Source organism: Motacilla alba, chromosome 3 (genome assembly GCF_015832195.1).
Source record: "Motacilla alba alba isolate MOTALB_02 chromosome 3, Motacilla_alba_V1.0_pri, whole genome shotgun sequence".
Taxonomy (NCBI): domain Eukaryota; kingdom Metazoa; phylum Chordata; class Aves; order Passeriformes; family Motacillidae; genus Motacilla; species Motacilla alba.
In genome coordinates this window covers 2,614,603-2,626,644 of record NC_052018.1, presented here as the reverse complement: position 1 = coordinate 2,626,644, position 12,042 = coordinate 2,614,603, and the positions used below count along the sequence as shown (strand labels likewise).

Below are 12,042 nucleotides of genomic sequence, written 5' to 3'. Positions count from 1 at the left end.
CAGGCTGGAATGGCTCTTCCAGGGATTGTGCAAACCTTTACACTTTAAATAATTTCTTCTCAGCATCTGCCTTTCACTTAAAAAAAAAAATTATAAAAAAGACTGCTTCCTGGAAATTGGTTAGGCATTGTCTGCTCACAGGAGAAAGATGGGAAAATGGAAAACACCTTCTGGAGCAAACAGATAAAATTAAACAGTAGTGTCTGAGCAAATAAAGTGCCTCCAGTTTAATTACAGCTGAACAATGGTGCGGATCACTTGGCGCCTGCAGCTGACACTTCACTGAGGGCTCTGTGCTCTTCAAATACTCAATTTTGTGTTCTTCAGGACACAGCCCAGTCAGGAGAGTGTCAGTGTACAAGGCACAGCCTGACACCAAGTGAAATTATCAGAAAGTACTGTGGAGAAGAATTAGGAAAACAGCCATTATAATTATGGAGGTTTCATCTTGACTCCTTTTCCTGACTTTTACCTGACCTTTCCAATTTCCTTCTGTGTTTCAGGGACTAAGGAGTTTTGAATTCTCTCCTTCTTCCCACCCTCAGCTCATTTTGGTGACCCCACATTATCCAGTCTCTGACCTCTGTGTTCCTTTTTCCCTGACTATTCCCCCTGAGTTCAATGTGCTCTAGCCTCACAAGAAGTAAGTGAAATACAACCTGTTTAAATGAAATACAACCTGTTTAAGTGAAATACAACCTGTTTGCTTCTGCTGCTCAGCCCTGCCCCAGCTCCCAGCTCACTGCAGAATTGCCTGGAGTCTTGCTCCGAGTTGGACCTCACCTTTTGACATTCCACCAAAAGTGCTCTTTCCCAGCTTTTACCAACTCTCCTCACACAAGGCCAGAACCAGTGCTGATAAATCCCCCTGATTTACATCAGCAGAGCTCAGTGCAGCCTTTATTTTCTCCTTAGAAACGTCTCCCGCCTCACTCTGGTGTCTCTTCTCTCCTGCCCATTCAGCCTGAGAGAGTTTTCCTCCCTCCTCCTCCCTTTTTTTGTGCTTGGAATGTGTTATCCTTCATTTCCTTGGCCTTTTTTTTTTGTTGCTGTACCTTTTCTGTGGATGGTCTTACCCACAGGTTGTCCTATTTAGTCAGGTGGAGCTCAGATCTGCATTTCTGCTTCCAGCCTGCCTTTGCCTGCCTGTATTAATGTCTAGGTTTGTTTTTCCTTTCATTTTTGATGGCTGGCTGTAAGATAACACTTTTCTAGCCAGGCACTCAGCTCTGTCTTCCCAGTCAGCTTCAACAACAACATCCCATCCTGACTTGACATTCTGACCCATAAAATAGTTACTATATTTTGAATATTTTGATTTATGCAGTTTTTATGTCTTTCAAATGACTCATCTCTTGCATCTGCAAGCTTTACTGCCTTTACTTTGAAGATATTTCATGTCCTTGCTTCCCCTACCTGTCATTTTTCATTCAAATCCAAGCCTAATTTCTTCTGCTGCTGGTTCTGTTTTCCACCACCCTTTTTTAAGTTTCTCAAACAACTGTTCCCTGCCTGCTCCCAAGCTTCTGGGGAAGAGCTTCATTAAACAGCCATAAATCTCCTTCATTACACTCCTTAAATATTCCTTAAACTGCTTTTTTGGCAGAGGATTGGCAAAAAAACAGTGGTTAGAGTTAGTGCTGAGTGCTTAGAGTGAGTTCTGGTGCTTGGAATGCCACCCAGAATTATTCCCTGGTGGTTGGCTGGTGTCTTTCTGGTTTGGGGACAAGATTTTGGGACAAAGGTTTTGGGACAAGGTTCTTCCTGCTGATCTGGAGCCCTGGTCCAGTGGCTGCACGTGGAACATGTCCATGAAAAAGAAGAGCTTTAATTCATTGCTCAAAGCTGCAGACTGCACCTCGTGCTGCTTTTATTTCTTCAGTGGATGCTGGCTCTGTGGAAGCCCAAAGCCAAGATCTGGGCTTTTGCAAGTGATAATAGCCAAGTCTTTAGGTATTCATGGTATGATTCTTTATCCACTGGAATTAATGAGACTTTAAAATCTGCTCCAGAGAGAGCTGTGGGAGACCCCCAGCGAGTGACAGCTCTGTGAAGTTGGGGTTAACTCAGCAGCTGAATTAAAACCCTTGGATTGTGTCAAAATGTGAGGCTGAAAGCCTAACAGACCTGACTCAGATCACCCCTAATGATTCCACACATGCCCTTCATTTCTGGGCTGTTCTGTGGTGGAAAAGCCTTTGTTCCTTTAGGTCTCAGAAGCAAAATTCCCCAATTTCCATCCTGCCTGCAGCGTGCCTGTGCCTTGTTCCCTGTGCCTGCTGGTCATGAATCCACGGGCACATTTCAATTCCCCTTTCACTCCTTGTGTTTGACCCCACATTTTTTTGTCCCTCTGAAGGATCTGACAATTGCAGAATTCCTGCTCTTGGCCCCTGGTTTAGCTGGGGCTGTAACACCAAGGCTGGATCTGTTGGAGACTCCTCCTGTGCCTGGTAACAAGGGCCTGGCCATCAGAGCTCCTGGTACTTCAAGAATTAATTAATTAGTAACTAAATTGCTTTAAAAATTGAAGGAGAAGAGGAGGCAAGGAAGTAAGAGGCGAAGGAAATTATCCTTCTGTCCTGACATCACCATCCAATTTAAGTGACATGGCAAAGACCATGGTTTAAATTCTGCTTACAATACTGACTCTACAGATCCTCCCTGCTTGTGAAAAGGCTGCTGCACAGCCTTGAAGCAATTTTTGTCCTACTAAAGATGCTTTCCTGCACCCAGAAACTGGCTTTGGTCTGTGGGAGAAGTAGGGGAATGGAGAGATGAAGGATGAGGCAGGTTCTCCATTCAGGTTTTGCTGAGGAGTAGTTATAATAAAAACCTCTGCAGGTGTGATCTCCAGGGCTTTCTCTGAAATCAGGCAGATCTTAAAATCCTTGGGCTTCTCTAATAATTAGCAGGGGATATTTTTTGTCCCATACAAATTCCATCCTATTCAGGGGCTGGGATCTAGGTGGGAATTGCTTCATACCCAGCAAGCTCCAAAGCTGTATTCCATCATTCCCACCTAGAAATGGAAGTGCCCTCAGGGCTCACGTGGCCAGAACCCAGCTGCAGTTACCAACAGCATTTATAATGTGCCTCCAAAAAATGTAAGATTTCAAATTGCAGAGACTTTTGCCCCTGCTGTTCCCAAAAGATGCTGTTCAAGCCCCCACTGTCTCTGATGGCCAGAAACATCCTAATTTCCAGCCTACACATACTCACTGCTGGCCTGCACACATTTATTCCTAACATCATGTTCGGGCATAAATACATTTTCCCTTTTGTTGGTATTTTCCCTGTGGTGTTTATGGAGAATAATCAAATTCTCCCTTTGGCTTTCTTTTTTTGCCAGGCTAAACAAGCCAAGATATTTAGTTTTCCCTTACAAGACAGCTCCTCCTGCCCTATTCTACCCTTCAGAATCTCTTACTTGAACTGAAATTACCCACAATTTACAAGTAGTTCAGATGAAATCTTGCCAGGCCTAATGTAGGAGCGATAGCTCATCTCAGAAAGAATTACCTGATACTTTCTGGGCTTGCATTTACCCTTTTCTCATGGCCAGATCACATTTGTGACTCTCCTGGGATGGACTAATAAACCTGAACCCTTCACCTCTGTCCTTTGCAGCAGCTGCCAGCCCACAGCAGAAATTCCCAGTATTAGCCCCATCCTTGGCCTTCGTTTTGTGCTATTGAATTTCATTTTGGTTTTCTCACTCCAGTTCTTGGTCTTTGAGGTTTTTCCTCTCTCATAGCCTGGTCCTGTTTTCTCTTAAAGGTGCCCTACAAACTTCAGTGGGACCTTCTGAAGACTCCTCCTTGTTCTGTGCTGAGGTCATTAATGAAAACTGGGAATGACCCTTCAGGAATTGCAGCAGCAGCCCAGGAGTTCCCTGGGAATCTCTTTCCTTTAACCAGTGCTTTCCCCACCTCAGGACTGCCAGAGGAATCCACAGTCTGGGGTTTCCCATCTGCTTCCCTGGTTTGATCCCACCTCTAATGCAGAGATCCCACGTTTAAGCAGGTTGAAAATCTGGAAAACACATTTAATGATGTAAAAACCCAGCAGGGCCCCCTTCTAAATACACATGATAAAATCTAATGTACACATCAGTGATTTCAGATCCTACAGCTTCATGGGATTTTAACTGCTGGTCACTTTGCTGGCTCCTGCTTGTTCTCTATATCCAGCTCACTTCACTCAGCCCAAACTTTGCCTCTCCCTGCTGGGTCAGCCTTCCTGCACCCTCTCCAGTGCAAGCCAGAGGTAAAAAGGGAAAAGGGAGGAGTTTGGGGAGATGTCCCAAAAATCTAAGAATAAATTACTGGATCTGGGATGTTAAAACACTGTTGTACATCCAGCATGTCTGTCTCTGGGAGAATCCTCCAGAGAACCAGGACCGTGTGTGCTGGAAGTGTGGTCCTGCCCTGATTTTATTCGCTGGTTATTCAGCCTCATTTGATTTTTACTGTGAAGTTTCAGGTCCCATCCTCAGGGGTTGTTCAGCCCCTCATTGCCAACAAGAGGATTTTTGGCTGGTGACTGAGGACAACTTAAACCTGGGGAGAGTTGTCCCCATTGAAGTCTTTAGGAGAGTTTTAAGAGTGGCTTAACCCACATTGTTCTTTATCAGCATGTGTAGTTTGGCTAACAGCAGTGTTTGTGCTCACAGGGTGTGTGTCAAATCCTCTTTTGGGGAGGAAAATGCAACCCTACAGGAAAGACTTAATGGTAAAAATATCTTTCCTCTGGTTTAGCGTGGGCAGGCAGCTCTGATCACAGGAGGAGAACATCCCAAGCTAAAAAACTGAAATACTGCACACATCCCCCCCAAATTTCTCCTAAGGCAATCCAAGTGCTCATCCATGGGCAGGGTACTGATTAATTTGGTATTAGATCTCAGTGTCCCTGCTTTGGTGGCTTTCCTGGTGCCAGCATGTGACACTGGGCTCGGGATAATGACTGGAAGGAAGACTCATTTATTCCTGCTTGGTGGGGGGGCTTTTCAATATCTCACACACAAAGGCACAACAAGAGCCAGCCACTGCAAGTTGGACAAATTCAACCTTGAAATGAGACACGGCTTCCTGACTGCCAGGAGAATTAAAGTTTGAAACCACTTGTGAGGGGAAACAGTGGAGTTGCCACAGCTTGGAGCTCAGACAAGACTTGCTGCCTCTGTGAAAAGGGTTTCTTTAATGCAGCATTTTGGAGGAGTTCTGTGATTTGTGTGTGCAGGAGGTCAGTTGAAAGGAGTGGAGCAGTGCTGCCTGGCCTTGGTGGGTGAATTACTGGATGTGATTAAATGACCTTTTTTGGTTTGGGTCACTGAGTTTCTGTAATAAAAGGATTGGCTGCCACACGGAGAGGGCTGTGAGCTGGAGAGGAAATCAAAATGAATGCCTGTCCTACTGTCCTTCTGACTGTGAATAATCCAAGTGTTGCTATTAACCTGTTTAAAACCTGCAGAAATGTTAATAGCAGAATATTTCAGTGGCAGGAAAGAACTTTGGTTCCAAGCCACTCCCTGTTCTTTAAGGATGTTTCTCTTCACAGGATTTGTCATTTTGCTCTCCATCAGAGCCCGTTTTGTATCGATCCTCCTCAGGAAGGTGGTTGGAATGGAAAGTGCCTTCAACCACTGGGAAGGCAGCAGAACTCACTGCTGCAAGTGCTGCTGTTTTTAGATCCCAGGAGAAATCTGAAGCAGTGATTGTCATTATATTTTCATTCTCTTTGCCTTCAACAACAAACCATAATGGCTGTATTCAAATTGCCTGCTTTAAAGATCTTGAACAGAGTCCCAGAGTAACAGTGAGCTGAATTACTCCATCAAGCTTGGATTTCTAGGGTTCACCATGGCTGAATACAGACAGAATTTAGGGATTTTTAATGCACCCTGTGTTTTTCCAACACACCAACTGCTTTATTCCAAGGAGATGCCCTCAAAATGTTCCTGCAGCTTTAACAGTGGCAAGTGAGATTTGCAGAACTTATTAAAAGAGCTTCGCCACCATCAAAGCCAACAGAAAAACCCTCTCAGTGCTTTCGTGGCAAAAGGATTGGGCATCCTGGCACCTTGAACTCCCTTGGAGGGAAAAAGGGAATAATTTCCTCCATCCACGAGCACTGTTTTCTGCAGAATTCCTTTGGAAAAGTGGCTGGAAGAGGTGCTTCCCAACTGGCCAACTTCCACTGGTCTCAGCAGGTGCAGCACTGCCCACTCCAGGCGCTGCCAGCAGTGTTAGAACCAAACTCCAAGCCTAAACTAGATTTTATGTCTTTCAGGGAAGAATTATATAAAAGGCAGTGGAAAGGGTTTTGTGCAGCACTGTTGGAATAATTTCAAACTAATCAACAGTGAGTTGATTGAAAACATTGGGGTTTTAAGGACAAACACTTCTTATTCCAGATATTCTGCAGTCAGGAACTGAAAGGAAATTCACTTTGATTTTTCTTTGTCCATCAGCATCACAAACATAATAATGCTGGATTACACCACGAGCTTTACTAACTAAAATTATTAATGAAGCAATTGTCTTTTCACGCAAGGCTTCTCTGTGTTTATTATGGTTTTTGAGACCAGCCCTGGTTCTTGCAAACCTCGTGCTGCTCTGCTCATGGTGTGAAATCCATAATTTTGGGAGCTGGAAGGAGGCTGGGCAGGTCCGAGGAGCTCTCAGTCTATCAGTGGCTTTGTGTTTACAGTTCATTAGCCCATGTTTAAAAATACCACACTGCCAATTTATCTCACAGCTGGGTTCATGCACATTTTGAGCTGATCACTTACTGAACAAAATCTCCTTTTGCTTCAGCTTGCAGATTCCCTCGTGCCCTTGGAGATCAAGCCTGGTATTTCCTTGGCAACAGTTTCTGCTGTGCTGCATACTAAGGACAACAAGCACGTGCTGCAGGTACAGTCTAATGGGAAAGGGGAAAAAATATCCTTACTCTGGCTTTTCCTGCCATCCAGGACCCCAGCAACCCCTCCTGCAGCTCCTTCCCACCAGGGCAGAGCCCTTGGCAGAGGCTTTGCCCTGGCATGTGCAGGTGAGGAATTACACCCAGAGCAGGGAGTGGGATGCAAATAAATCTCTCTGCCCTCTTTTCCTTGGCCATGTGCCTGGCTGAGATGAATGGGGAAGTGAGATAATTCCTGAAGAGAGGCTACAGATCATCCTGCTGTCTTCCACTGTCAGGAACAGCATCAGTCAACCTCTCAGGACCAAGGGTTAGAGGAGAGAGATGACCTGGGACATCAGGCTTGGGAAGGGACCATCTGCCTTCAGTTTCCCTGGAGGCTGTACATCTCTACTCTCCCTTCCTGCCACCCCCTTCAGGTGGGCACTGGAATTCCTGGCAGGAGTGCTCTGCAGGAGGAGGTGATGTCCAGGGACCTGCTCAGCAGTGGCTGCCCTGGTCCCCTTTCTCTCAGATCCATGGGCCTGCAGGGCCTCACTGACCAACCCTTCCCACTCTGGGCAGCAGAGCTGGCTGGGCCCAGGACACCTGGGAAGAGAGCCCAGTGTGGAAATGTCAGGGACGTGAAGGTTGGTGAGGATTTCTGTCAGAGCACAGCAGACAGGCTGCCCCCCTCTTTCCCAGGCTGTTCCCTGGAAACCCTCAGCAGCTCTGGGAACATTGAAGTGCTGCAATGGCATTGGTCTGAGGCTGCTGTTGTTCATTTACTCCCTTCTTCACTCATTCCTGCTGCCAAATAAACTTAGACCTGAGCTTAAAACGCCAGTCCTAATAAATGGCTGGAGCTAAGCCACGTTCTCATTCCCCTGAGTAGCTTCCGTCTCTGAATCTGCCTGTTTCCCAACCTCTTGCATTCTTTAGAGTGGGATTTTTTTCTCCTTCTCATCCGTCAGCTCCCTCCAAAACCTCCCCAACCTCCTGCCAGCAAGAAGAGGAAGCGGGTGAGCGATGATGTGCCCGAGTGCAAATCTCTGAAGCCGCTGCTGAGTGGCTCCATCCCCATGGACCAGTTTGTGCAGACTCTGGAGAAGGTGAGGACTCTTCGGTGGCAGGTGGGATTCCAGCAGGTTCCTGCACATCTCAGATGTGCTGCTGTGGTAGCAGAGAGAAGGGAAATCATTTTAGTGTAGCTTGAAATGGAGAAAGGCCAGTGAGTTGCCAAAGTGCTCCAGGGTGTTCCTGCACTTCAAAATAGAGGGAATTATTCCCTGTGGAGCCGTGTCCTGCTATGCAGGGTTCATGTCAGTGATCCCCTCCTGTTTGCCATGGAAGCAGAGCTTTTGGGTGGGTGATTTGTCTCACAGAACTTGTGGATTCAGCAGCTGAGTCTCAAAAAGCATTTAAATTTCCACAAGATTCGTAAGAAAGTGAAGAACAGATCCTGGAAATGTCTCCACTGGTGAGGAGCCTCCTGAGGAAGCTGCACGAATTTGGTTGCTTCTCTGTGGAGTCTTGTTCTCACCTGCAGGAGATAAAGGATTGCAGACTTCCAGTGCCTAAAGGGGCTCCAGAAGAGCTGGAGAGGGACTGGGGACAGGGGATGGAGGGACAGGACACAAGGAATGGCTTCCCACTGCCAGAGGGCAGGGGTGGATGGGAGATTGGGAAGGAATTGTTCCCTGTGAGGGTGAGGAGGCCCTGGAATAGAATTCCCAGAGAAGCTGGGGCTGCCCCTGGATCCCTGGAAGTGTCCAAGGTCAGGTTGGACAGGGCGTGGAGCAACCTGGGACAGTGGCAGGTATCCCTGCCATATCAGGGGGTGGAACTGGATGAGATTCAAGGCCCTTCCCAGCCAAACCAATCTGTGATTCCATGAAATTCCCCCTCGCCCCTGTGCCCTGGTCTCTCCTCTGTCCCAGTTTTCCTGAGCTGTGCTGATTTCCCTCTCTCTCCCTCTCCCACCCCAAATCCAGCACGGCTTCAGCGACGTGAAGGTGGAGGACACGGCCAAGGGCCACATTGTGCTGCTGCAGGAGGCAGAGACCCTGATCCAGCTGGAGGAGGACTCCACCCACATCATCTGTGACAATGACGAGCCCCTGAGGGTCAAACTGCGGGACCTGGTGCTCAAGTTCCTGCAGAAATTTTAGCTCGTGGACATCAGGAGGCTCTGCAAGGAGAGAGCCTGGAGCAGCAGAACTTGGAGCTGTCCAAGGGGAGAGAGAGAGAGAGAATTTTGTGATTCAGAGAGACCAGAAACCACCTTCCCCTTCATGGAGGAGCAAGGGAGTATTTTTAATATCTATTTTTTAAATCTTATTTTTAACCTGTTTTGGAATACTTTGGAGGAGATTCCTGTTGTGTAAAATTGGGAGCTGGGAATCTTACAGGCGATAGGAGCTGCAGAGTAAAATAACTGGAGTGTTTATTTACACCAGGGTGAACTGCTGCTCCCCTGTGTCCCTCAGCAGTCTCTGCCCCAGTCCTTCACCTGACAGAACTCTGTAGGAATATTGAAACAATGGCCTTTTTCCTCCCGCTGCTTCTTCCCAATCCCCAGATCCCATTCCCTGCCTCTCCTCCCTCTGTGTTGTTCACGTGTGAGGAGGAGAGAGCTGGTGAGGCAAAGATTGTACAAATAAAAATGGGAAAAGGGGGTCTGGTGGACATGGAGAGCAGTGGGAAGAGCCTGGCCATTCCCTGCACGAGCAGAGGCACTTTGGAAAAGCTTTCTCCTTTAGGAATTCAAGTGTTTGTTGATGCTGCAGCCTCACCTGTTACATCCAGATCTGTCCATGGAGCTCCAGGCCCTTCACTACAGCTGTTTCCTCCTGGGTTCCTCCATCAGCAGTGGAGGAAAGATCTCAGGAAGACACTTAGGGAAGTCCATAAAGTAGGAAAATTCCTAATGCTCGTAAAAAACCTTTTGAGATTTAAGTGCCTCTTGTTTCTACCTTCCAAAAACTTGTCCTTGCAGCCCCTCCATCCCAAATCCTGGAGGGAATTCTGAGTCATTTATCCAAAGCCATCTGTACTGCAGACCTGGGGAGGCTTTTCCCTCCCCACATCACGTATTTGGGGCCTCACTTCAGTCAATAGTATTGCTTTTAAAGGCCAACCATTTCTCAGATTTACTGCTGTTCATTTTTTATTGGATTGTTTTGTATTTATTTGGTGTTAAAAAATAAAAAAGCAGAGTGAGACTGCCCAGGAAGGAGCACATCCCGTGGTTTATAAAAGCCTCTCCATGGCCATTCCACATCCTTGTCCTGACACCTTTGGGAAATAAAGCTGCTCCTCCAGTTCTTCCCTTTGAGGAGATGCAGGCAGTGGAAGCAGCTCTGGAATAAAATCTCTTTGCCACTGCAGTGTCCACATCCCATTTCATTCCCATGAAGGATTCCTGTTGGGTTGGGTGTGCAGATCCCAGCACCCACACCTTTATCCTGTGTCTGTCATGGTTGTGTGAGGTGTCATCAACGGGAAAAACTTGGAGCAGTGGAATTAAATCCTTGCCAGGGTTTGCAGGTTTGCTGCTTTAGCATCACTTAAAAACAAAGAACTGGGATAATTTCACTTAAAAAAAAACTTCAAAGGGATTATTTCTTACCCAGAGAGGCAGTGGGATAAACTCATCTTTCTGCTGTTTACCTCAGCTCCAGCACTGATCCCACTGCTCCAGTGCCTTCCTTTGCACATTCCCAAGGCTTTCCCACCCTCCTTAGGGGGAGAAAGTCAAAATGAAAAGCTTTTACATTTTTCTTCCTGTCATTTTGAGCAGGAGAACTTCTCATTGTTCCATCAGTCCAGCAACTGAGAGTGGGTTGTTTTGTTATATTCAGGTTGCGCGTGCTGGAAAAACAAACATGCTGGGAGGGGAATTCTTTGATGAGAAACCCTAATTAAACTGGAAAAAGAAGTGCTTGTTCCTTCTGCACAGAGAAAAACAAGCAGCGTTTCTTCGGGCTGGGTCAGTCCTGCAGAGGGAACCGTGGCAGCCCAGGGAGCTGCCAGGGGAAGAATACCATGGATGCAGTCCAGGCTTTATCCAGAAGTTCCCAATTTAATGGCCAAAGAACAGCAAAGGTTCCTGGCTTCACTCTCCTTCTTCCAGAAGGGAAAATAAATCTCCTTGGCCCCCACGTGGTTCCTTGTGCCGTGGCCATCCCCATTCCCTGGATCCCACATCCCTCCCCGAGCTGCTCCGGCCTCTCTCCACTGCTCCCCTCATTAAACACAATTAGTGGGGGGTGTGGCAATGATTAATTCCCAGTGACTTCCCACCCCTGTGCTCCCACAGAAATAATGGGGAGGAAAGGTTAAAATCAGGTTTCTGCTCTTGGATGGTTTTTATGGAGCAGCTGTTCTGGGTGGAGAGGAGCTCATTGTTTTCTCTCCATTAATGCGAGACCCAATGAAAACAGCTGGACCAGGTCAGTTAATGCCAGGCCCAGTCACTGGCACTGGGATCTGTCACCTCCGTGGGCACCTGGACGTGAGGAGCAGAGGGAAAGTGGAGCCAGGTGCTGGATCTCTGCCCCACCAGCAGCTCAGCCTTTGGGAGGAGTGGGAATGAGAACAGAGGGATTTGGGACTGGCTGCACACCATGGCCTGGGCAGGCTTGTGGTGGGAAAGGTGGGATCTGACAGGTCCCGTTCATCTGTCACAGAGGAGCTGTCACCTGAGAGCCATGGACTGTGACCCCATTCCTCAAGGATCCACAGACTGTGACCTCATTCCTTGAGCATCCGTCAGCTGTGACCTCATCCCCTGAGGATCCATGGGTTGTGACCCCCATCCTTCAAGGATCCATGGACTGAGTTCATCCCTCAAGGATCCATGAACTATGAATCCAGTGCTTGAGGATCCATGAATTGTGACCCCATCCCTTAAGGTTCCATGAATTGTGACCTCCATCCCTCAAGGATCCATGGACTGTGACCCCAATCCTTCAAGGATCCATGGATTGTGAGTTCATCCCTCAAGGATCCATGGACTGTGACCCAGTCCCTTGAGGATCCATGGATTGTGAGTTCATCCCTCAAGGATCCATGGACTGTGACCCAGTCCCTTGAGGATCCATGGATTGTGAGTTCATCCCTCAAGGATCCATGGAC

General features: G+C 47.3%; 1 protein-coding gene across 1 annotated transcript in view; it reads left to right on the top strand.

Annotated features, from left to right (window-relative positions):
* INTS9 (integrator complex subunit 9) overlaps positions 1-10,843 on the top strand; it is a 61,692-nt gene extending 50,849 nt beyond the window's left edge. The window contains exons 15-17 of the mRNA XM_038131659.1: positions 6,819-6,917; positions 7,878-8,015; positions 8,898-10,843. Of these exons, the coding sequence (XP_037987587.1) occupies positions 6,819-6,917; positions 7,878-8,015; positions 8,898-9,074 (414 nt within the window). The 3' untranslated portion in view covers positions 9,075-10,843. The remainder of the gene's footprint in view (positions 1-6,818; positions 6,918-7,877; positions 8,016-8,897) is intronic.
* Positions 10,844-12,042: the final 1,199 nt, after the last annotated feature.